Source organism: Drosophila melanogaster, chromosome 3L (genome assembly GCF_000001215.4).
Source record: "Drosophila melanogaster chromosome 3L".
In the NCBI taxonomy this organism is placed as follows: domain Eukaryota; kingdom Metazoa; phylum Arthropoda; class Insecta; order Diptera; family Drosophilidae; genus Drosophila; species Drosophila melanogaster.
Window position 1 is genome coordinate 9760590 of NT_037436.4, and position 26260 is coordinate 9786849.

Here is a 26260-nt window from a genome sequence, read left to right on the forward strand (position 1 = left end):
AGTAGTATGCACACTTTGCAGTGCCAGCAAATTCTCAAATCTCAGCCATAAAGCCATATAAGGACGCATCGAAATATGTTTCAATTAAACTCCCTTTTAAGCGAAATCCCTTGCTCTTTTTAATTACAAAATTCGAGTAGCTAAGACACCGAACAATGCAACTTCATCGCCATTTTATATGCACAATCAAATTCAATCAAATCCGCCCTTTGACACCGCATTCTATACACCTTTTCCCTTTGTGTACAAATATCCGAGTGTAGGGCTATTAAAAAGCACTTTCTTATCAATGCAGGAAAAGGCAAACCGAATGAAGCCGCCGTGCAGGCAAAAGGTGCACAAGGAAACCGAACAATGACGGAAAACGTTGCCAACCAGCAGCTCAGGGGTTCGGCATCAGCCCATAACAACCAACCCACTCCGCCAACCACCGCCCACTAAGCAGAATTGGATCCGATGAACCACCCACCGAATGGCTTGGCTGAGCGTCAAGTGTCATAAAAAAATAGGAACAACACTTGCAAGCCAAAAACTAAAGTGCACGAGTTGCTGGCCATGTGGCTCTTCACACACCACCCATCATCACTCCAGTCAACTTTCTACGCCCAACCACCAACAGCCACCCAACGCGCCCAACGAGGCACCACCCACCATTCACTGCCCCATTCACCGTTCACCACACTCTCCTATTACTACTAGATCCATTTTCGCTCATCTTTCAAAGGCGCCGTGTTGCGTTTGTGTTTGTGCTGACTGCAGGCGGAGAAAATATCATAATGTCGGGTTATTTGTAACAATTTGGCCAATATATGTAGTTTTAGTGGAACATTATTGATTTAAGTGTAATTTATAATTAGATATAGAATTAACTCCATGCGTTTTGCCATTAGTTGAACTGGTACACTTTGTTTTAAGCTAATACCATATACTTCTTTTTAAATTTCTTTAAATTTCTTTTTAAACAGCAATAAAAATCCTGTATAATAATAATTATAATAGTATGCTTAATAATAAACTTAAAAACTTAAACTATTAAGCTTAAAAGGTATTATGGTTAGATATTAACATATTGATTTATACCAGAACGTAAACAACCTCTTATCTACAATACATCTATTGAAATTCTCTAATTTTCTCGCAGTGCACGACAGCGGGCATATGGGTAACTGCAAAGAAATACAAAAGAAAACATTTACAAAACTTCCATTTCCGCTTTATGTGGGCAGTATTTGCAGGCGAAGCGGGCAGTAGTCGAGGGGGGAAATTGAAAAAAGATAGTTTCACATAAACCCTTGGGCATTTGCTCCCGCCCGCTTTTCCACCCCCTGCACCACCTGAATCCCCCACGGCATAACTCAAATACAAACAGAAATGGCAGAGCTTGCAGGTGAACATTCCGATAGTTCGCTTTTGGGCGGCGGAAGTGAGCATTGTTGAAGTTTTGCAAGGTAAATCAAATGATAAAATGAAGATGCAGTCCGAAGTCCAGCAATGCAGCAGCGCCAACAACAACAACAACAGCTGATAGCAACAGTTTTGGGACAACTCAAGGCAATTGGAGCTTTTCACCACGACAGCGACGCCTGCGCTGAAAAAGCACTCAATGCTTGAGTGAGTTTTCTCATTGTTTACCTATTTCCGCTTGCAAGGCTAAAACGCTTGTTATCGTTCAATGTTGCCTACTTTCAGGCTTCCACTTTGGCTCGCAATTATCGTAGTCTCCATTTAGGCTCCTTGGCTTAACCCTTAGACGGTCCAGCTGGGCTTTTCGCGCTTCTTTAGCGTATGAGTAAGTTTTTTCGCTTATCAACTAATGGACTTTTAATCGTGCGAATTGCGTGAAAGGGTGAAGTGCGGCCACTCTTGACATTATATTTATAGTGCCTTATTCAACAAAGCCCTGCGGCTTGACCATAAATTTTCCTATCGCCAGCCGATCGAAATAGCCGTCAAATAGACCATAATTAATTTGTTGAAATGACAACAATTTCGCACCACATTTCGGATCAATTATCGAGTGCCTGTGAATTGTGACAATCAATATAAAATGAATATTTTCACAACTAATTGAACTCTCTGACGTATGCAGCTATCGGAAAAGCCCCACTGGAAAGTCCTCTTCTCATTGGAAAGCTTTGTATTTGCCCTTATCATTGCTAACTCGCCCCAAAAGTTAACACCCATATGCTGGCGGGTTTTAATCATTATTTGGCACAATTGAACGTCATAAATTTTCAAGTATAAGCCCGCAATCAAAATTATTCGACATGTAGACGTTGGTAAAAATTATGGCCCGTCGATCGGCGTTCAACAAGTGTCACATTGTACAAGTTCCCAACAAAACCCAAAAGCGATCGATTCCGATTGTCGCCTTTCATTTCAAATGCAAATCAGTCAATTAGAGCGTCGCAGTCGGCCAATTTGCATTGCGTGAATTGCTGGGCTAATATTGGCACTTCCAGCCAGTGCTATTTATTTTTAGATAACAAATCAAACGCAATGATATTAATAGATAACGCAACCCAATCGCAATCCAGCGGGGGGGTCCGAAACGTGTCCCTCTGAAGGGTTAAGTGCAGCCTGCGTACAAACAGTTAATTAACACTTTTAGCACATTTGAAAATTGCATTCCGAAACTGACATAGAAAGAATAAGTCACAATTACAACATATTTAAACAAATTATTTAATAAAATAGAGATGCTTAACGAATACCTTTTGTATGTTGAATATCCTTAACCTTAGATTAATGCGGGATCGCCTTGGATTAACAACAGTTTATAAAAATTATATAACTATTCGATTAAATTTTATATTTCATGCTACAAATCTTTTAAAGACAAATGTTTAGTTCTCTTCAGAATCGATTTAAGAGAAACCAGTTCAAAACTCTCTTCTCTTCGCCGCCAAATTCGCCGTCGATCGCTTCGGTTAAAAACGTGCTGCGGCAGGAACTGTAAATCATTACGTTCGGAAACGTGCTGCTGCTCGGACGGAAACGCAGAAACTGCGGATAAAAGGCGGACAATATTTTTAGAGCTCGCCAAGTTCAAGTTTGCGACGAAACACAGAAAGTGGTAAACCGTACGCGAAAATATAAGAAAATACAGAGTAAAAAGTATAGCAAAATATACAAAAGGTTCCACCACCAACGTGCGCACACGCAACAATAGCAACAACAACAAAAAAAAAAGCGCCGTTGTTATTGTTGCTCTTTCCTGCCAATTTTATTGTGTTTCTCCATTGCCCTCTGCTTTATCGTCTGTTGTTTTTATCGACGCGTTCGCTCCCGCGTTCTTTCTCCTTCTCCAGCCAGCGCGAGTGTGTGTGTGTGTGTCTCGCCCCCAAAAATATATCGCTCTCCCGCTCTTTCTCCGTTTGATACGTTTGTTGTCAGCGCCGCGTAAACTAAAACTAAATTTAAAAAACTAAGAAAAAAACATATACGAGGAAGTTGACTCCGCAAGATCAAGGTTAAAGAAAAACCCTTTATGCTAATCAACAAGCTGTGTGTGAGGCACAGTGGAAAATTTTCGAATTTCGCCAAGCGGCGACGTCATCAGTGGTCGCATTTGTTGTTGTTGGCGCCCGTGGCCGAGTAAAAGGTAAAAAAAAAAAAATAGTAAAAAGTAGAAGAATACTTCAAGTACGTGTCAATTATAAAATTCACTTCGGTCTGCCTTTATTGTTGTTTTTGCTCTTCTGTCTGCGGCTATTTTTGTGCGAAAAAGATCTTTGAATTGTGGATATTTTGACTTTCTGTCGCATTTCCCACACACCGAAAGAAAAAATTTGATCACTTGAAGGCTTTTTTTTTTTGAAAAGCTAAGAGTATTAATGAAATGCGTCTAAAATTATTAAAAATAAAATTTTTTTGTTATTCACAAAGTTGTGTAAAAGGCTACTTATCACTTTTAAAATAATTTGCGCAACCAAAGGCCTAAAGTAATGTGATATCTAGGACCTTACATAATTATGCAAAACCGTAGCTGAGTCTTTTCTGTGTAAGAATAAACATTTACTGGGCTTTTTCGCAGTTGGAAAAGTGTCAAAGAAAATTCGAAATTTACTCGGCGCCGAAAACAATTACGGAACTAAATATTGTTTAAATACTTACTGTTTGCTAGCCGGCTGTTGGCTAAGAACTTTTCGGCCCGGTTTCTCAATTGCTGTCGGACAAATTATTAAGCAGCCAGAGGAAATAAATCAAGTCAAGTCCGAGAGCAACTGCAGCATGTGACTGCGAAACTTTGGAAACTGGTTCTATTTTGGATCTTTGGCCAGGGGCGGTGTGGGATTTTTTCCTTTGTGTTCTTGATTTTTGCCGTTTTTTTTTTTGTTGTTGTTATGGTTGGTTTTGTTCGACAAGCTAACACAGTTTCAGTTGTACCGGGCACGTAGCGCTACGTTCTCTTTTCCCCGTTCCACCATTTCTCCCCTTTCTTTCCTTTCTGCGCCCCTTTCTCCTCCTCCATCACCGACTGTTTGTCTTCTGCTCCCCGCGGCGCTTTATGCTAAGTTTGTCTGCTTTTTATGCAAATTTCCGCAAACAACAAGAGAAACAACAGCGGCAGAAAGCACGAAAACTCTACTTTTGGGGGAATTTCTGCTATCAGCACTGAGTGTGCTCCAAGTCCCCCGTTGGACGCAACCCCCCCCCCCCCCCCCACCGACACCACGCCCATCCATTTTGCACAGCACGTGAATCGCTGTTGCACTTTCCCGCCTGCACTGGAAGAAACGGAGGTAGCAGTCGTCCATCTTAAGTATTTGAAAAATAAGTTCTATAAAATGTATACAAAATAATAAGGAATGTTTATAGTTATCAGAAATATCTCCAGATTCTCAATTCTCATAAGTTCTATACCTATTGGTGAAAAGTTCTAGTGTAATAGTAAATAGTAATTCAAAGAATTTTTAAAATTCCTAGAGATTTGAAGATTCCCTTGCAGAAATGCAAACTTTTTTATATTGTTTTATTTATAGCGTGGTCGTCTTAATTTATTTTTATATTCCAAAGTTATCGTGGAATGCCGCTGATAAGGACTTCTAACAGTGTCGAGAATACTCAATGAGTAGCCAACTTCGATGCTGTTCCTATTTTGTCGCTGTGTTGAAAGATATTTGTGCTTGGCGCCCTCTTGCTCTAAACGCCCCCGCTGCTACAACCAAAACACCTCCCCCGCCCCTTGTTACCACTCTGGGGTTTCAGCTGGTGAGTAATGGCTCAATAATTTGGCTTTCCCCGGACCGCCCCTCCCCCACCACCCCTTTTGCAACATCTATGCTGCAGTCGCGACCCGCACACGATAAACACACAATGTTAACTAGAATTTGTTTATCTCAACTTGGCTGGTTATTTTCTTTATTTCTGTGTTTTTTTTTTTTTGCTGTTTTTGCATTTTGTGGGGTTCTTGCCTGATATTTAACCAAAATGTATCATGACGCTTAAAGTTGGGTTTTATTGTTATTGCCCCTTCTGCAGTAGCTATAATTGTTGCTCTGCACTTTTGTTTACACAACTTGTGGTGAATCTGTTGTTGTAATTTTGCGTGTTTCGAGAGTAGTATTTATTGTTCCTGCGAACGGTACACAGAATATTTGCTGGGGCAAGCAAATTGAAGTATTTAATAACAAAAGCTGATGTTCGGAAAGAATCCGGTACCCGGTAAAAGCAAGGGAGTACGTAAAGCAATCACCTTTCATTACGTTTCAAAAAAAAAAAAAGAAAATAAACAAATCAGCATTAAATTAAACTGAAATAAATGCAATATGAAACTAAGAATTGGACAATATAATACTTTAAATGAATTTATACTAATGTTCAACATTATGTGCATTTTATTTGTTTTGTTTACTTTGTTCCTAATTAATGGAACGACAAATAGTCAGCAACGCCTACTTAAACTTTAAGTTATAAACAAAATCATAAAACCTTAACCGAATTGTTGCGCAACATTCGGTACTTATTATCGTACGAGAACACCCTTAAGATAAGGCATCCCATTTCGTCACGCTTAAAAATGCACATGAATCATCAGAACAAAGTCACCGACAACAATTGGTTAATCAGTCAAAAGCGCATCGGTTCGTTCTGGATACGATAAAGAAACTAGATCCCCATTTGTTACGCCCATGTCTGTACATTGATATCGGTGTGTGATTTACAAAACCCAAGAAAATAAATATGTGCCGACTTCGTTGCGACTAAGAAACGCAATTTCTGAAGAAAGTCATATACACACTGTAGAGAAAACAGATCGTATTTTTAAAACACCTGACGAGTATCGAGTTTATCGGCAAAAAAAAAAAATAAAAAAGAAGCAAACTCTAGGAAATGTAATTGATTAGGGTTTAGAAACATGAGTTTGTCGTTAAAACCCCCACAACGGTCGTCGATCTCTGGGTCTTTTTACAGTCAGAGAATAGCGTTTCGTCACTAGTTGAACTACAACTGCAATGGCCTAATTGAAATTCGGTTCTATATTTGCAATTGGAATTGAAATTGAGTTTCAGCCTTAGGTTTTGTGTGTGCGGTGGAGCGTTGCCAAATGTTTTCATACCGATTCAAATGTCGTGTTTCGCATGCAATTGATTTGAAGTGCTTTGAACCTTTGAACAGACGAATAAACTGTCGATCATAAATCCTTCAAGGTCGCACAAAAGTGTCACTCAAGTGGAAAGTTTAACGGTACTTGATAAAAGTTTAGTCCACATAAACATCCCAAAAAAGTTAACGTAGAAGTAAAAATGATTCAATAATTAAATAATTAAAATTCTGTGCCATATTTGCAACACTTAACTATGCATTGTACTGCCTTTATTCAATTAATTAGGGCTAATTACATTTTTTTTGTACCATTTTTATGGTAATAGGCACGTAAATGCTTTGTGTACTAATCCACTTTAAGCCATGTGCGATAACCGCAATTATTCGCTAGTTTAGCTACTGTAACCGACACTACTTGATAATATTACGCTTTTAAACAGTACTTTGAATCGCATTATTCACGCCTTTCAATTGAATTGTAAACTGCACAATTGTGCGATTACTAACCTATTCCAATAAGTGCACTTGAATTCCTAGCCATTTGTCTGATTTAAGTATAGTTTATAGTAATGAATCGGACTTGGAGGGCTTGGTTGGTAATCAGTCTGGGTATCGTTGAAAACAAATATTTATGATCGGACAAGATTTATGACGGCACTTAATGCGTTTTCAATTATCAAATATATTTATGCACTCATATATTCAGGAATAGTATATGGGCACACTTCTGTTTAATTGCCGGCATCGTTAACGACATTTGGGCAAGTAACCGGGCATTATATAGTATATATATCTCGAGTGCTTTTTAAACTGACATTTATATGTTCGAGTGGGTTCTCGCCGGCGTTTTGTTTTATTGTGCAAACAATAAAACCGAATTTCCGGTAGAGTTGAGAAATGGCTGTGAGTTCGAGGCGCTTGAGTGCTTTCAAGTTCAATGTCAGCTGCAGTTGCAATTCCAGTTGCAGCTGCCTTTTGCACTGCTGCGACTGTTGCAATTTGGCCGAGCGAGCGAAACCGGTTAGCAACTTGTTCGGGCAGCACGTGAATGCTAAGTTCTGTGGCATTTACCGGCAGAGTGGTAAGTAGGATTCGCGCAACTGCAGCTGACTGACAGAAACCGGTTGGAACTGGATGGATTTGGGTGGCAAAGGGTGTGCAAAAAGAGAAAAACCCTCGTTTGATAAGGAGACTTCGCACGAGACTCGACTGATAAGACGCAGACTTCTTTCGGCTGATTACATAAGCAACTTGGCTATTTAAAGCCCTCGGTGGTCATATATCATATATCAGCAGGCGGCTAATTGACGTGTCTTTGGGGTTAAATCAAATCAATTTCAGAAAACGACACATAATAGACAATTTGATAATTTATGTGGCTGCCGTGCGGCAAATCCCATACATTACTGTCAATTGTTTAAACAAACTGGCTGCGCTGCGATCTAAATTGGAATCGGAATCGAAATCGAAATGAATGGGACTGGCTAGCCCAGTGGCCAGATAAGAGCGTTTAAGGTGTAGGCGGTTCTTTTTTGATACCCGCCAACGTATACGTATATACAAACAAATAATTTAAATCAAAATTAAGTCAGACCGTCGTACGATCGATCGTTTGGCGTCATTTTGCCAGCGCACGCTAATGAACCCATAAAATTGATCACCACGTTAATTTTCACTGCTACCCCTGCACCGCCCTTTTCGGGCCATGGAACATTTTGGGGGTTTTAAATTGTAACACCTTCGGGTTTTATGGGAACCAGCGACCGCCGTTCCAACCATTTTTTGTTTGCCTCAAGTGTCTTATAGATTTAAAACATATAAGCTGCCACTAATTTTGATAACATGCAACTGACTGCCATCCATCCGTCTGTGCGAGTCATATAAAATGTGTAAATTTATTTGTTTTCCCTTGGCTACGTGCACTTTATCGTAACGAATTCGGTTAGAATCACGCGATCACCGATCGATCGCACTAAAAACACAGACCAGTCAACTGAGTTGGTCTAAACAAAAATAGGTCTAGATTGATCTTAAGCTCTGGCTATTTTGGGGTTAAACCCTTATCAGGGTATACTAGATTATTTGGGATTTTATTGGTGGGGGGTTTGGTTAGAAAAGTTTCCAGTTAATAAATATTATCTCAAACTTGTATATATTTACATAAGAAAATAAGTTGTTGTCCTGCTTAATTAAGTTTTTTATTATCACGAAACTATTTGTCAGTTTTTAAATATACTTACGTCTTGGTTAAAATATTCCATCGAATAAATTGGTTAGCCCCTTACCTATTTTCTGAAGTCATTTAGGGCCTAATTTATTTAGTTAAAATTTAAACGAAATAAAGTTCATACAAAACAACGGGTGAAACTCAACTATATTACTAAAGTGGAAACTTTAAAAAGTTTAGATAACAAGCACAAATACCAATAATAAACAAAGCAATTTAGGGATTTATCAAGAATACCCAAAGTCAGCCCAAATGATGGAATGGGTGTTCAAATATTTATACAGCAACCTTGAAAGAGCTTCCGCTCGAATTCAGCCATTGATCAACTTTGAAATCCTTTTATTAGTTAATAGCGTTTACCGTAACATGCCACCCACTTTTATGCAGACGCGAGGCAATATCAAGGTTGCCCAAAAGACAAAGTTTTGTTTGCCAACCAACTTAACTTTAATCCATGGTCAGACCGAGTGAGACACATCAGTTTTTATCAAGGAACATATGGCAAACAAGGCGGAATATCCAAGGCACAAGGCAGACGAAATTTTCGAACCGCTCCCTTCAAAGACCAGTCACATTTTCTTACATAATCAACGCGACGAAGTGAAAATTTTGTGGGCTGGCAGAGAAAAGCGCTAATAGGACGGGCTAAGTTAAGCACGAGACTCATGTTGGATTGTCTACGCGATATACGATACGAAACGAAGCGCTGCTCCTCACTCACAGACACGGATACACATACAGATACAGATACAAATACAGACACAGATACAAACCCAATACACGTAAACACTGGAGCGTTGAGGGCGTTTCTCGCAGTTCGTTGATACTTCGGTTGGCGGCGGCTCATTTTTCAAGCGTTCTTGGCCGCAGAAAGAAGCTCACATAAATCAGCGCATTCGCAGCCGCAACAGGTTCACACGGCATTCGTTCGCCACGGAGCAAGCCTCGTCGGATTCGAGTGTCCTGAATATCGCGTATACGCCCCAGTGGCCAGCTGTGTTCGCGATTGCCAGCCGTCGTGCAAACCAATGGCCAGCCGGTGCCGCTGCCTAATTGAATTTGTGTAACTTTTGTTGTGTTGTTCACTATCCTAGTTGGCCGTTCACCAGTCGTCCTGCCAGTTTGCTACCGAAAAAAGGTGCCTACCTACTTAGTTACCTACTGCATTATTAAGGACCTGCGGACACGTAACATTTAACACCGTACTCGTGGGCCCAACTGTGTTTGTGTTTGTTTCGGTTGATTGCCGTTTAGGTTCAACGCTTGCCACGCCCCAAATCGAAAGGGCTGCTATATCTTTACGAATGGGCGGCGCCCATTATGAACGTAAATTATGGCATCAATTTCAGTCAGATGACATTAGATTAGATGGGCGATTGTCAATAGAAACATAATTTAGTAACGCCTTTATTAAAAATTATAGAGGAGTTAATAAAAAATTAACAACTATATCAGAGAAGCAAAGAAAATTCAAGATCTGAATCTGAATACAAAAAAAAAAGGCAACAGACTTGATAATGTTTAAAAATTTTAGTGGCTTGTGGGGTAGAACGTAGTTTTTTCGAAAAACCTACCATAAAACTATGACAATTTTTCTAAGTATTTTTTTGCTCACTTATTGCAAGTTTAATTCGATAAGATGGCAATTAGTCATCGCAGTCAATTGTGCTACATTTAGTCATGTGACACACATGATGATGTTTAAAAATGTGAAAATTTACTATATATATTATTATGTGTTGAAAAATACGGAACTCATGTAATTATTACAATATTAATATAATAACTCGTATATATATAGCAAGATTTTCTTTCGGTGCAGTGTTACTTCACTAGAAATGGAGATGCAGATCGTTAACTTAGCGATCTGATCGTCAAAGAATACCGCCTTGAGGCGTCGATTGCCACATTCATTGCCCCTCAAGCTTCCGAATAATAATTGAGTGCTCAAATAACGCAAATTGATCAAGAGCCGTCAACGAAAGTCGCGTGCTTAATCGACCCCGCCCCCTCTGCCGCCCTTTCCCCTATTCTCCTTTCCCATGCGTGTGGCTGCCATTTAACTTTAATTGAGTCGCGTCGAATGGTTTTTATTGCGCTCGGTACTTATATTTTCGTTCAATTGGCCTCCTTAGCAGTGACAAAAAAAAAATACACAAAAACCAGCAACAGTCAAAGTTGTTTATTAATGAAATTGCGTTCCATCCACGCCATCATCGCCTCTGTTTGCTTCGAATTTTCTTTTTTTTTTCATTTCATTTATTAATTTTTTGTTTTTTCTACTTTCAGGGCGTTGAATTCGCTGCCCCGAATGCCGAGATTCTTGCAGCATCCACAGTGGCCGCAGCAAATAACCAAGCCCACCAGCACCCCGATGCCATTGCATTGCCTGATCATCAAATAAGCGCATTCAATAATTCCCATATCTTAGGATTGGATCTAAATTAAACGAAATCTTTCTAAAACAACACTCAAGATGAGCTTCAGTTCGGCCAGCGGCAGGGAGAATAATGTCCGCAAATTATCCTTCCTGGGCTTCAATACCAAAAAGAAGGTGAGTAATAATCATAAATATATTATATGTATTTATATATGTATATAAGAAAACCTTAGCTGAAATAAATATTAGCTGAAAAGAAAGATAGGAATAATAGTGCTTTTCAAATTACTTAAGTACTTTCACCCGATCTTAGTCGCATTTCCTATGTATCGAAATGTTAACTATTATTAATTCCGACTAATGTATTGGTCTTGGGCTTTGTAATTAATTAGGCAAATGTCTGAGTGAGCTCATACTACGATTGATGATGATGATCCCGATAAAACTTTTACCCAGTCAAGGTTCTTCACAAAATATTCTGTTATTGTAATCCAAGTATACGTATATATATATGAAAAAGTGAATATATAAGTGTACTGCCGTTGGTAGTTTTCCATTAAATAAATCACTTTTTTAAATGTACTGTTTATTTTTTTTTTTTGAATTTTTTGCCATTGCGAATTTGTAAATAATTCAATCGCTGGCCCACACGGGTAATGTCAAGTAATTGTTATTGATTTTTTTTTTGTGGTTTCTGCCATTTCGCAGTTGTTTACTTTTCTACACATTTCCGGAGTGTGTCCGTAGTTTGGGGGCACACCGGCAAAAATGCCCGCCAGCTAGCAAGTGACACAATTATGAAACCAGTTTCCAGCAAATCGATGTCGGTTTCATTTTCAATTTCAATTTCGATTTCGTTTTCAGTTTTGTGTGCTCGAGTGCTGCGGCAGTAGATCAGTGTGCCTAATCATGCATTCATTCATGCCAAAGTGCCGCTTTTGTGCTCGCGTTTTTGCCAGCATTACGTATACGCAGTGTGTGGCTGGAGGGCGACAAGTTGTCAGCTTAAAGGCTAAACGTTAAAAGCGTCGAAGTAAACGCATTTTAATTGTGCAACTGGCAACAGACAGTTGGCAATAACGGTAACAGGAAGCTAGCTAGACACTCAGCGCATTCAAATGAAGCGCACACATCGCTTATTTACACTCACCAACACAGAACGGGAAATCGATAGTCGTGGTCAAGGCCGTTGCTTTAGCACTCACTCTGACACTGACAATGAAAAGTAATAGTACGGTGGAATTTGTAGTCGCAATCAATTCATTGACACCTGGCCAGGTGAAAGCATCAAGTTGCAGTAGCCGTGGGAGCAGCAACCTCAATTAACTTAATTGCACCACAAAGTATGCCATAATTTAGGTGGAACATTCGCATTGGAATGATCTAGAATGCATTTATTTTTTCCAGTAAACACGTTCGAAATGAACCCACGTAGTAAGCACTTTCAAACATAAAGAGCCTTAAATCTTAAAAAAGTATATTCTTATACATATTGTGCATAAGCACATATTCATATTTGATGACTTTCTTGCTTATTCCGCTGTTAATATGTGTACATCATATATTTGGTTATTAATTTAGTAAGCTAGTGTTACGGATTGATTTATAGCCCACATAACTTTTCGCATTCATCAAATGTGCTGGTATCATCAAAGGATACAACACCCCCTATCGATAACCATTAAATATTTATTACATATGGCAACAATCAATCAATTATTTCTCCTGTCATCCATCGCAATCCATTTGATGTTAATGGTCTTACATAATTCAGGTTGAACCAAGGGTGAACTCTCTCATCTTAAGCTGCACTGTAGAGGCATGCATATAACTCAATTAGCCATTACAACTCGCCTGTTATCGGTAATTACCCGAAACGAAAAATTACCACACGCGTTCATACAAACATATATGGGTGGCCAGCTAATGAGCCCTAATGTACTGGCATGCTGTTCAAAGTGCCATCAAGTGAATAGATTTTTGTGCATGGCGAAAAAGGAGCGAGCTTTTTTCGCAAACACACAGAAGCACACATACAAACGACCCATCTTTGTGGGCCATACACAAAACACCAAGTGTTGGCCTTGAGCGGCCTTGACCATCATCGGGTAGGTCCTGTGCGCGCAAAAGCTTTGCCATTAATTATGCACTGGTGTGTGGGTGGGTGATGGCTACGACTGGAGGCGACCAAAAATGAAAACAAAAAAATATGCTGAGCTGCCAAAGCTTTTGGCCTGCTACAAAGCTTTCTGTGTCGAAAACTGCATTCCGATTTACGTCAGCAGCAGTGGCAGGCGGCAGCAGCGTATCCTGCTGGATTGTGGGTGGATGGGTGAGATGGCACATAGTAAAGCCCGTATGCCGTGGCGGCCCTGAGAATCAGCTGAGCGTGGCCGAAACGCTGCAGCGCTGCCAGCTGAGCGGCCTGTTCTACCGTTATACGCGCGCTTTTGGCCAACGCCTGCGCACTGGGCCAGAAATCAGGTAACAGCAGCAGCAGGCAGCAGCCACAAGCAGCATGGCCCCTCATTTGCTGGGCAGCCTTCCCAGACAGCGGAGCTGGCCAATATTTGGCCTCAAAAAATAGATATTTATATATATATATATATGTATATATACTCTCCTCATAACTCGCGGGTCAAAAGTGCAACAGACAAAAAGGATTTTGCGTGAGGGAAAAACCCAATTACCAAACACTAGCAAACGTGATCGAAAGTTTTGCAAGCAAAATAGGAGCCCTCAAGGTAATGCGGAATAACTAGTCTAGCTTGTTTGATCTATAATGTTAATCAAAAACGCACGCACACAAACTTTTCAAGAGCACACAACCTTGAAATTTGTTTCAAAAGAGCCCAAGCAGGCACACACAACCATATATACAATAGTACCATTTCGAGCGGAAAATGTGAAAAGTCTTTTCACATTCGAGTGCTGTCCCTTTTTCTTTTTCGAAAATTATTAGTCGAAAAGTTGGCAGATGGGCCCAACAAGTGAGTTGGCCCTTTAGTGTGCCACAGGCAAGCAAACTCCAAGATCCCTTGTATAGATACACATACATACACATACGACTATGAATTCCGGAGGAAATTCGTTTTGGGTGTTGCATACTTTTTGGGGTAATAAAACGGCTCAGCGGCAGTGAAAAACACACAGAAATGTTACGGAAAATGTTACCCAAGCGACAGGAGTGTTGACTCCTTCCTGCACACACGTGTGTGTCTGCGGTTACAAATACACATACATATACATTTTAAGGTGTTTTTTTTTTGTGTATGTGTGTGGCATCTTAAAAATTACCAATAATAACCGAGTTTCATTTCGGTTTGCCGGATTGTTGAATGATTGACTGTTCGAAGGGGATTTTGCGGTTTCGTGTTTCCAATTTGTTGGCATTATAAAAACGTTGAGAATTATTTAGCAGTTCATGCATTATTCACTCTCCATCACACCTGTACGGAAAAACAAGGGTTTTCACTGAACTTCGTCCTTAAGTTAGAAAACTTTGATGGGTTTTAATTTAAGTTTTGTACAAGTTTCGTGCATTGAAAGTTGTATAAGCCGCTTAGTGTCGTAGGTTTTAGATCAGCGGGAAACCTTTTAAATAATTTAAGAGTTTTTGGTGGTTGGGCCTAATATGGAAATATTTTTCTTAGTTGTCTTTAAGATTCATTTATACACAACTGCTACTTTTCATGCTAAGAAAGCCTTTCATTTTCTTATTAAATAATTTTCCTCATCAGAAGAAATTCCCATTAAACCCTTTCCATTGCCCAAATCATTTCCGGTACAGTTCTTCATGTTCTCCCTCCACAAAATTCCTATAAAATTCAGCACATTTCTTGGAAAATGTTCTATTCATTTTCGATAATAAATAGAGTAGGCTCTCGCTGTTTATTGCCAACAGCTAGCTCACACACAATCGCAACCAACATCCACACACACACACGAACTCACGCACACACACACACATCCACTGACCTTGGAGTATGCAACACTTTTCTATTGTGCGAAGCTGTAGTGTGTGAATATATAAACGTTTAGTGGGTGAGCAGCATTGTCAGCATGATTTCCCATCACCAGATTACGTATACGACGCTTTAATGCCAGTGCCTTTGACCAGTTTAACCTTTCGCACGTGTCCGTCTCGCCGCGCCCCTTGGCCCGTGCCCCGCACCCCGACCCTTGACCTGCCGGCGGTCTGTACCCACTTTTCCGCTTTTCCACTTCCACTTTTCCCCGTCGCTCTTGTGCTTGTGCGAGCATTTCCGCTGCGGAATTCACATTAAATTAACACAGATACACACAAACGCACACACACACAAACGCACACTATTGCGAGCAGGCTGTCAGACAAAAGCGAATATAGAAGCATCGTTAATTTGTGCAAACAACAAAAAAAAAATGGATGGAAATGGAAAAAATAACCTAAGTGCGTAGGGAAAAGGGGCCACCAAAAATCAACCAAATTATGCAGAGGCCATGGACAAAAAACTCGACAGCTGCAAACAAATAAAAACTTTTGTGTATACATGCATAAATATATCCAACTCAAAGTCAGAAGTTAAATGTAAAGTTAAACGGTTACTGTTTTCCCAACATTTGCACGCTTTTTATGGTCATGTTAGTTATGGTCAAATGTTGAACCTCCCCATAAAAAGTCCAAAAGATATTTGCGATAAAGCCAAAGAGAAGTAAACATGAAAATTTGCGAATTTATTGTTTAAACCTTACTATCGAACAGCCAATAAATTGAAATATTTTAAAGTTATTATTATTATGACTATTATTGATAAATTTAAAAGTACCATATCACATGGAATCAATTTTTTTTTCTATGTATTTTAGACATCACATTTTTTGCTTATTTTTTGCGGCTTATATGAACTTTGCCAATTTCCAATTTCCCAACCGACTTTCCTTTTGGCAACTCAAACAGTTTTCCAATAAATACAAAGTTATACGCGATATACGCCAGCGGACTAACTTTTAATCTGCTGTGCGGGCCAAGTGTAAAAACTTAGTCACCAACGATGACAACAACAGTTGGCAAGTTGCAGCTAGCAACTCGCAAAATCTTAACAAGTTTCGCTTTAGTCGCAATTTGATTCAATTTGGCAAGTTGGACAAAAAGTTGTTTAGGCCACGAGCATTCAACTTGCTTATGACTTGTAAGTCACGTGCTGCCGCTCGCTTGCCTGCCGCCTCGCAGATGTCAAATCACATCAGAAACACTCCGCGAACTCGGCTCAACTTATTGTTGCCCCCACATCAACTGTTTGCGGGGGGGGGGGGGGGGGGATGGGAGGGTGTTGCCACCACTTGGAGTGGGGAGTCTCGGTTTCTAAACTGCTTACACGCACGCCCAGCTTTGCGAGCGAACTGACGGCATGACGGTGACTGTGACTGTGACTGTGTCTGCTCACAACGCTTGTCAACCGACTAGGTGCACCGTGGTCTCAAGGGGGGAAGGAAACTTCTCTAAAATAGGAACAAAATAAGAAGTAAACGTCAGCGCAGAACGCATATGCTTGTGGGGCTCAGAATGGGTTATGCAAATGGGAAGCAAAATGAAGTCAGAAGGTGGAAGCAATTCATGCGAACATCTATTAGGACACTTACATAAACATTTGATCTTAATGCGTTGATATATTTAATTTATGTTTATATTGTAGATTTAAGTTTTACAATCATATTAAATCATAAGAAAAGATTATTAGAAAGGTATCAGTCAGTTAGCAACTGCTAGCATAACATAACATTAATTTCAGAGTCGTCCAAATATTATGTTTCGCTCATTTTTCACACCAAAATATCCACTTTGGATGATCTCATGAGGCTTCTATTTCTTTGGCCAGCTACTGTGTGCATTACGTATAGGAGTAGTATGAACCGTGCATACTCATTTAGCTCCACTCGGAACGCTAAACAAACAACAACGAGAATTGACAGCTCAGACGCCGGGTAGGCGGGGCAATGGGCGGTGGGCGTGGCAGGTCGGTGGGGTTGAGGCCAAAACATACCATCGATTATTTGTGATAAGCAACGCTGACATGCTGCACAAAGTGCGACGTTTTGTTACCTGAACGATGGGTGGTGGGTGAGCAAGTGGGTGGTGGTGGTTCAGGTCGCTTGTGGGCGGTTTGGTGGGCTTATGTGGCTATAGCTTATAGCCACATTATGATGGGCATCAAGCTAATGGCTGAATGACAAAATACATTTAATGCCTGCCGCCTGTACGTATCTGTAAATCAGCAATGCCAACAACTTCATAATGATCAGCAAAGTCAGCATTGGTATGAAAGCCATTATGGGACAACTTAGTGTTTATCGATTAATTAACGTAACATGGCGCGTTACGCTCCAGCTTATCACATGCAAACGCCAACCACCCACAAAATCACACCCACAAAACCAACCCACAGACACTTGGTCGTTGGTCTTCCTCTCCAGCGACTGCCAGTCGGTGGACACATTGACGTTCCCACGTGCAGGCTCTCAGCGTTATTAAATTTTAGTCTATTTATAAACACAAACTGAAACTCTGTTTACCTTTTGTTTCCGCCCTTATCTGCCTCACGGCTTATCAGGAAGTGAATGTAATTGTCAAGGATACGCTCGCCCAGTGTATTAAAGTTGCCATTAAATATTCAGCAGCTGCAAAACCGGACCGGCAAGCGGTAGTCCTTCGTCAACCCGAGGGACCCAATCGCATTTAGTTAATTCAATTTACATTTATGTACCTACATCTGAGCATGCGATAATTTCCATGTTGACTTAGTAAACGGAACTAAGAAAACACTCGAGCAGCTTAAGCTCTCGAAGAGGAGTTATTAAAGCTGGGAATATACGAATGTTGAGAGATGTTGAATATATTTTAGGGGTTTCCTAACTTAACATATACAAATTAACTGAAAAATTAAATTGATAATGAGGGTGAAATGGGAAATATGTGTTGAAATAGATTTGTAAGTCGCAAGTGTAGCGAAATGATGATGATGATTTCCCAGAAAAGTCGGAAGAGGGAAAATCGAATTCACGGCAACCTCTTCAGTGATTTTCAATAAGCAATTTAAGATTTTTCCTATATTTGTAATTTGATAGCCGCAAAACAATTGGCAATAATTGGGTTTGCTTGCTTGCCGCTCGGGGCGAACAAAAATACATATTTTTCCTGTTGCCAAATGATGTTGATATTGATGTTGATGATGATGATTGGAAGAAGTGCGCAATCAATGCCTTCGTCACTATGGAAATCAATTGAGATCGATTAAAACCAATTAAGAACGACGCCCAGTGAATCCAGTTGGATTCTCAACCACCGAATGCCCGGTTTATTATGTTGGAATGTTTGGCTTTCAAAAGGCCCTCAAATGCGTGCGATCGCACTTGATGTTAGATGTTAGATGATTAATGTGCGCAGACCGACGTTTGCTCCCCAATGTGGTCATTCTTCTCGCCCCTCTAAGTGTTTTCCACAGATCGTCAACATGACGAAAGGCGAAAGACGAAAGACTCGTGACGAGGGACAATAATGCTGCGAGTCACATGACTCGTCTGACTTTGTTTTCCCCCTATAGATTCTTAATTGAAAAGTATTTGCGATGACTTGACTCATGCACAACGTGACCAAACGCATGAAAACAATTGAGTAACTACAATTGGTATATTTGTTTTTGTTTTTTTTTTTTTGTGCTTTGCAGTCTGGCAATGAGGATCCCGACGAGGTGCTGCTGGACTCGGAAATGGACAAGGTCTTTGCCGGCAACAGTGCGCGCAAGGACAAGTTCGATGTAAACACCTTCCAGGACAACTCCCAGCTGCCCATTGGATCCCGCAAGAAGAATAGCAGTGAGTATCCTTCGGATAAACATAATAACATTTCATACTTACGTATGCATATCTGCAGTCCGCACAAACGATCTGAACATCGAGGAGGACTCGGAGTACGAGAGCCAAACGGAGCCATTGAATAATGCACAAAACTATGATGACATCCCCGAAGACTTCCCGCTAGTCTCGGAGAGAGCCGGACACGGCGATCACTCGGACAACTCGGTGGACGAGAAGCACGTCCAGTTTGGCGGCAAAAAGAAGATCCCGCCCAGTTTGAGCTATGATGAACAGCCCACGGACCAATCGCACGAACGTAAACGCAGAAGAAGGTAAATATAGCTTAAATTTATATTGTATACATTTAGAAAGAAACAACAAATCAGCTTGATAGAGCCGAATCAAAATAACGAACAACACTGCGTATACGTAATGCGGGCTTCATAAGAGCCTTTGGGGCAACATTACGTATACGCAAAATACTTTTACCTTTCCGTGCAATGCATGTAGAAAATAATTAAAATTTTAATTTGTAATATACTTACAGCCGCCATCAGTATTATAGACAACGTAAATTCTCACATCAGGACAGCGTGGAACCCAAAAACAAGCTCGAGGAAAACGGTGATGCAGGTGCGCGTCGCATCTCTGTGCAGCCTGAGGACACGGCATTGGAGGTAGGGACACACTGAACACTTAGTCCAGTTAACGATGCCCTCCAATAACCCGAACCCCCCCATTTAACCGTAGTTGAAATCATCTAACTAAATCAGCTATTGTGTCTCTCCAACTCTCATTGCTAACCCACAAAACATACGGATGCACCTGTAGATAAATGGCCAAATGCCGGCTAAACAGGTTGACCATCTTATCCTTGGCCGTGCCCTTAGCCCCAATGAACAGATCCTATATGAAAACCCGAGTTCTAGATCTAATCTCTTGTTTCTTCCCCACTTATAGGAGGCTGATCTTAACGAGCTGAGATCACATCGTTCGGACGACCCGCGTGCCCTGCGCCGCCATAAGATCCATCACTCATCCATCAAGTTGCGCGAGTTGCCCCAAATAACGATTTCCCCCTTCACCAACAAGAAGCCCGAGGTGGATCATAGTCCTCATGAGGTCAGTACAGTACAGGATCCCTATAGTATCTTACATGTTTATTTTATAATACTATGCTTTGCTAATAGATCTTTGTGCAATTGGATGAGCTCACAGGCGTGGGCGAGGATCGCGAATGGAAGGAGACGGCCCGTTGGATCAAGTATGAGGAGGACGTGGAGGAGGGCTCCGATCGTTGGGGCAAGCCCCATGTTGCCTCCCTCTCCTTCCACTCGCTGCTCAATTTGCGTCGCTGCCTGGAAACGGGCGTTGTCCTGCTCGATCTTAACGAGAAGGACCTGCCTGCCGTGGCCTATCGCGTGGTAGAACAGGTTAGTTATCTTTTTACCAAATATATTCAGTTTTAAGTAATATATATCAATATCATTAAACCTTTTCAGATGGTGATCGAGGACCTGATTGACATCAATGACAAGCCATCGGTGATGCGTTCGCTGCTCCTGCGCCATCGCCATGTCAACGAACACCAAGGTGTGCTGCCCTTCACCAAGAGGAAGTACAACAGCTACACCAGCCTGCAGGTGAGATCAACCCCTATGCCGATATTCAATCATCCAAATGGTTTCGCTAACACCCCCGACGCATTCTTGTCATTCTAATATCGTATTATCCAACCATTTTATCTATTGACATCATGCCTGTACGCTATAAATAAATTGGCTTTCAGTGACAATTGTGACAAAAGTTTGTTAATTCCCATGATCGTGGTTCATTATCTTCTTGTCTATTTCTGCCATCTCATGACTCACAACTCGTACACCAAAAACATCAACAATAATAATAACGACAACATCGACAACAACAGCAACTTATACCCAAATCGGTAATGAACAGCTAAATTGTATATAGACATGATCGTACAGATAACTTAACTTAACGCCGCTTTGTCCAAACGTTTGTGTATCTCTTCAATTTCTTTCTTTCTTGTGCGTTAACTGATTTTTATTCGCCACAAAAACCAAATCAAACACAAAAACCTCCTGCACTCCAAAAAAAAAACGATAGTTTCTTTGGATGGGTGCGGACTCCGCCCACCAGCCGTATCAGCAGGCGCAGCCACCACCTCGCAACCTGGCCAAGGCCAGGAGGAGCATCTGCGTCACCTCCAGTGCTCCGCCCACGGCGGCGATGCTCAACGTGGCCACAGCCACTGCTGCAGCGGCAGCTATTGATCACCGACGCCACTCGACGATGTCCTACCTGGGTGTAATGAACTAGAACCCCATAAGACTCCCCGCCTTTTGTACTCCGCTCCACGAGCTAGGGAATGAAGCCAAAAAGTAGGGGTGGGCTATGCTGTGGTTGCAGATAAAAGGGAATGAATCCTATTCACAGATGGTTGAAGTGAAAACAAGACTTTAAATTATTAGCATCTTACATAAATTAATTCAGATGATACAATCATTGAGTTTTCGATTCGGATTAGCAGTGGCTTAAGTTTAAAGTTAAGGTTGTGGGTTTGCTAACCAATATTTAAAAATGGCTTCATTCCCTGGCTTAAACGGAGTCGAAAGCAGCCGAAATGCGCTTATAGAACTCGCGATGTTTCTTTTTAGCCCCACCACGTTTTAGCCAAGTTCCGTAGACCTTCTCCCCCTTTAGAACCACTGTTTTTATGTGTGCTCTCCACCTCCACGATTGGCAAGTTCTCAATTGTGATTGTGACTGTGTTGTTCAAGTACCTTAGATCCCTTCCATTCGCTACTCTAGACTCTACTGCTGCCCTAGACCGCACTCTGTTCTACTATATACTTAATATTCCGATTTTGTTCAGTTGCACGACTTTGATATATATTTTGTTTTGAGTGTTTTGGCACCAGCTTTGCATGTGATGCTTGCTATATGTTCCCCAGTAGATAAAAGTATTCTTAAGATTATACCCTACTTAAATTGAATTGAAATGCTCCACAGAATTTGTCTGGCACGGATGACAAGAAGATCAAGATTATGCCGGCCGCCGAAATTGGTGGCAGCAAGCGCAGCAATGAGCTCAAGATCGACATGAAGGACGATATGTACTCCTCGTCACAGGAGGATCTCAAGAAGCTGCAGAATGACACGATCCTCAAGAGGATTCCAGCGGGTGCTGAAGCCACCACAGTGCTGGTAAGTCATATATCTTGTTTTAAAAACAGTTTTTTATTTACTAATCATACAATTACTTTAATACACAAAGGTTGGTGCCGTAGAGTTCCTTGAGCAGCCTACCATTGCCTTTGTCCGTTTATCGGAGGGTGTCCTGATGCCCACATTGACCGAGGTTCCTGTCCCAGTAAGATTCATGTTTGTTCTTTTGGGACCTCGTAACTTCGATTTGGACTACCATGAAGTGGGTCGTTCTATCTCCACGCTGATGGCTAACGAGCATTTCCACTCCATTGCCTACAAAGCTGATGATCGCAAGGATCTGCTATCAGCCATCAATGAGTTCCTGGACGATTCTATCGTCCTGCCGCCCGGTAATTGGGATCGCCACGATCTCTTGCCCTTCGAAGAGTTGAAGGCCAAGAAGGATTGGATTCGCACGCGAAAGATTAAGGCACTGCAGGTGAAGCGAGACAGTGAGATGATTAAGATTGGCAAGGATGAGGAGAAGGCATTGCTGGAGAAGCAAACACTGGGAGCCATTGGATTCACGATTGGTGGAGGAGATGGTGGTGGTGATGGCGACTCCGATGATGACAATGGCCGAAAGAAGAAGAAACCTAGTCCGCTGGAGAAAACTGGACGTCTGTGGGGTGGTTTGAGGAACGATCTTAAACGCAGAATGCCCATGTACAAGAGTGATATACTCGATGGCCTGAACACCGAAACCCTGGCTGCCACCATCTTTATGTACTTCGCTTGCCTCTCAACGGCTATCACATTTGGAGGTCTCGTTTCCGCTAAGACAAACAGCTGGATTGGTATCTCAGAGACTCTGATCTCGTGCTCCCTGGTGGGCATTGTTTTCCATTGTCTGTCCTGCCAACCACTTGTGATCATTGGAACCACCGGACCACTGCTTCTATTTGACGAAGCCCTCATGGTATTCTGTACGCAACATGAATTCGATTTCTTGTCCCTAAGAGTTTACGTCGGAGTATGGTTAATAATAATAGCCCTAACTGTATCCGCCTTCGAGGGCAGTGTGTATGTTCGTCTGCTGACGAGATTCACTCAGGAGATATTCTCGGCTCTGATTACGCTCATCTATATTGTGGAAACATTTATGAAACTGATTTCGATCTATAGGGAAAATCCCCTGCTATCTGACTACAATCTCCCTCCGCCGACATTGGTCGCCCACGAACATGCCACCAATGAAAGCCTACTCAATGCGACGGCGAGTGTTACAACGAATATTACGCAGATGGTAATGAACATTTCAACAACAGCCATGCCCATTGGTCCACCACCATTGCCCAAGAATCAGCCGAACACCGCTTTATTCTGCACCATCCTCACATTGGCCACTTTCGTGGTTGCCTACTACCTGAAGCTCTTCCGTAATTCCCACTTCTTGGGTCGTAATGCTCGCCGTGCCCTCGGTGATTTCGGTGTACCAATCTCCATTGCCATATTCGTGCTGGTGGACTACCTGGTGCCGGCTGTGTACACAGAGAAACTGGTGGTTCCGGAGGGTCTGTCGCCCAGCGATCCCTCTAAGCGCGGCTGGTACATCGGTTTCGATACCTCTTCCACGTGGATACCATTTGCTTGTGTGATACCTGCCCTGCTCGTCTACATTCTTATCTTTATGGAGTCACAGATCTCCGAGCTGATTGTGGACAAGCCTGATCGTGGCTTAAAGAAGGGTTCTGGTCTCCACTGGGATATTGTGCTGCTTTGCCTGCTCAACTGCGCTTGCGGAATATTTGGAATGCCCTGGCATTGCGCCGCCACTGTAAGATCGGTGACTCATGTGTCATCCGTCACCATTATGTCACGGTGAGTTCAAAAGGTCGTCTATTATTAAAAGAGCAATTTAAAACTAATATAATATATTTTGTTGAACAGCACCCACGCTCCTGGTGAATCGCCCAGGATCGTTGATGTTAAGGAGCAGCGCTTGTCCGGATTCTTTGTGTGTCTGATGATTGGACTATCGGTGCTGATGGCTCCGCTTCTTCGGTTGATACCCATGGCCGTGCTCTTTGGAGTCTTCTTGTACATGGGAGTGGCCTCCATGAGCGGAGTGCAGTTGTTCGAAAGGTAAGTGAATAGAATACAATATGAATATACAATATATATTAACCATTTTGTATGCCACAGAATAAGACTGTATTTCATGCCGGTCAAACATTATCCACCCACATCATACGTGAAGCGATTGCGTCCTTGGAAGCTGCATTTGTTTACCACCATTCAGGTGCTGTGCCTGGTACTCCTCTGGAGTGTGAAGTCGTCCCAATTCTCGCTGGCCTTCCCCTTCTTCCTGATCATGATGGTGCCGATACGGCAAAATTTGACAAAATTGTATAAGCCAGAGGAAATGCAAGCGGTAATATATTTGGAATCAAATTTTAAGAACATTTTAATTAGTGGTTTTGCACTTTTTTCAGTTGGATGGCAGCGAGATGAAGAAGAACGACGACGACGAGCCCGATTTCTATGAACAAACCAACATACCAGCATAGGATTGCATTGTTGGGAACTTAATTAGTGTTAGATTGAAAGTATTAAAGCCAAGCCAAGTTTTACGCTGGCCCAAAAAGAAAAGAAAATCACAACAGCAAAAGCAAGGAAAAACAAAACTATAACAATACAAATACAAATACGATATATTTGTTGCGACATTCTGGTGTGAAAGCGTTAACGAACTACCTGCAATTAGAATTTAGAGACAAGCCACACACAAATCTACACACACACCTGAATCACCCAGAGCATATATATAGCATTATACATATTTGTATAATATATTTGCGGTGTCTGCACTTTTGTGATTGAAAGCGGTTGAAGCTGCAGAAGAAGGCGGAATCGTGTACCTAAATTGCAACTGAAATCAAGAGACAAATTAGATTATTAGCCAGAATGACTTGGTGGAGCAGAGAACAAAAATCATATTTTTGAGGCCAACAAAATCGGTTGCTGGTATATCAAATTTTAGCATCGTTACCTCTGACTTGTCAGAATTAGACAAATATCCTTCCCACGGAAAGGAGCGTCACACAATGATTGCATCACACGCAAAAGAAACCAACGAGCGGAACAAGTTATTAACTCGGTTGGAGACTCGCATGTATTATTAGCAATAATTGCATTTGCATATACACAAAACTATTATAAATTTGGCTTAGACCTATCAAATCGAAGCAATCCCAGCGTGGAAAACTAAGAGGAACCCGTAAACTATTTAACTTCAACTGGCGTAGTGATAATTAGTGTCAAACACACACAAAAACCTCCCCTTTAAGATCGAACGAACAATTGTTTATAACAAAAAAATCGTTTTAAGCACTTCAACCGGAGCTTTCTTTTAAAGTAAATGCTTCGCGTTTGAAGTGGCCGCTGTAAGTTTGCCTTCTTTGTACTTGTAGTCAGGATATTGAAAAACAACAAAAAAAAAAAAACACAAAAAACCAACACAAACACATTGTACTTATACATGACTATGTTATATACACCCGCATATACTATATAGTTCGATTCAATGATTATTCGTTCGGAGCAGCGTTGAGCTAAGGCCAAACCCAAACTATTTTTATGTAACTTGTATGTATGAACTTGTACTTATTTCTAAGTAGTTGTTGTCTAGTATTGTTTATTCAAATTCAAATAAAAATTTAAAAATCTTAAGAAGCTGTTTGATTTTATGGGAAAGAGATAAGGGGGGTTATAATGTATGTAAATATATAGTATAGTCTTTGATTCCTACTTTCTATTTATTTTTGATGAGCTATTAACATCTAATTCTACGATGGGAGAATTCTAAATGATATCCAATAATACGGAAAACTAAACCCTTTCAAGCCTCACCAATCGAATTATCAACATCAAAGCGTTACGCGCAGCTTAGTGTAAATGGCGCTTGGCAATTAAGCATACAAATTAGCCGAGTCAAACTTTTAGCCAACAAGTTGAACAAATCTTAATTTTATTTCCGACATTCCGGCATTTTCACCTTTCGCGACCTAAGGGGGTCCTGCCCTGCCCTGCCCCAACCCATT

General features: G+C 41.2%; 1 protein-coding gene and 1 long non-coding RNA gene across 14 annotated transcripts; both read left to right on the top strand.

Moving 5' to 3' along the window:
• The first annotated feature begins 310 nt into the window (after window positions 1–310).
• lncRNA:CR45407 (long non-coding RNA:CR45407) lies at window positions 311–765 on the top strand. The gene has a single exon (NR_124840.1). It is a non-coding gene; the product is annotated as a long non-coding RNA:CR45407 (long non-coding RNA).
• Window positions 766–2954: 2189 nt separating this feature from the next.
• Ae2 (Anion exchanger 2) lies at window positions 2955–25877 on the top strand. 13 transcript variants are annotated; one of them, NM_168369.2, is made up of 15 exons: window positions 2955–3604; window positions 5020–5214; window positions 11066–11330; window positions 18857–19004; window positions 19063–19318; window positions 19534–19663; window positions 19947–20108; window positions 20177–20419; window positions 20489–20629; window positions 21114–21314; window positions 22020–22214; window positions 22285–24038; window positions 24108–24302; window positions 24363–24591; window positions 24653–25647. In NM_168369.2, exons 3-15 carry the CDS (start codon window positions 11253–11255, stop codon window positions 24725–24727), a joined length of 3807 nt encoding a protein of 1268 aa, NP_729546.1. In that variant the 5' UTR covers window positions 2955–3604; window positions 5020–5214; window positions 11066–11252; the 3' UTR covers window positions 24728–25647. The 13 variants fall into 13 exon arrangements, with proteins under 13 accessions (NP_729546.1, NP_001261653.1, NP_996033.1 ...); NM_001274724.2 differs by lacking the exons at window positions 5020–5214; window positions 21114–21314 and adding an exon at window positions 19818–19844 and having other exon boundaries at window positions 24653–25877; NM_206311.2 differs by lacking the exon at window positions 5020–5214 and having other exon boundaries at window positions 2955–3110; window positions 18962–19004.
• Window positions 25878–26260: the final 383 nt, after the last annotated feature.

What these genes read in the sequence shown, in the direction of transcription:
- Ae2 (NM_168369.2), top strand. Translation starts at nt 11,253, where the DNA reads ATGAGCTTCAGTTCGGCCAGCGGCAGGGAGAATAATGTCCGCAAATTA. An exon ending in GAACGTAAACGCAGAAGAAG is followed by an intron (nt 19,319 to 19,533) that starts GTAAATATAGCT and finishes ATATACTTACAG; the next exon opens with CCGCCATCAGTATTATAGAC. An exon ending in AGCCAGAGGAAATGCAAGCG is followed by an intron (nt 24,592 to 24,652) that starts GTAATATATTTG and finishes CACTTTTTTCAG; the next exon opens with TTGGATGGCAGCGAGATGAA.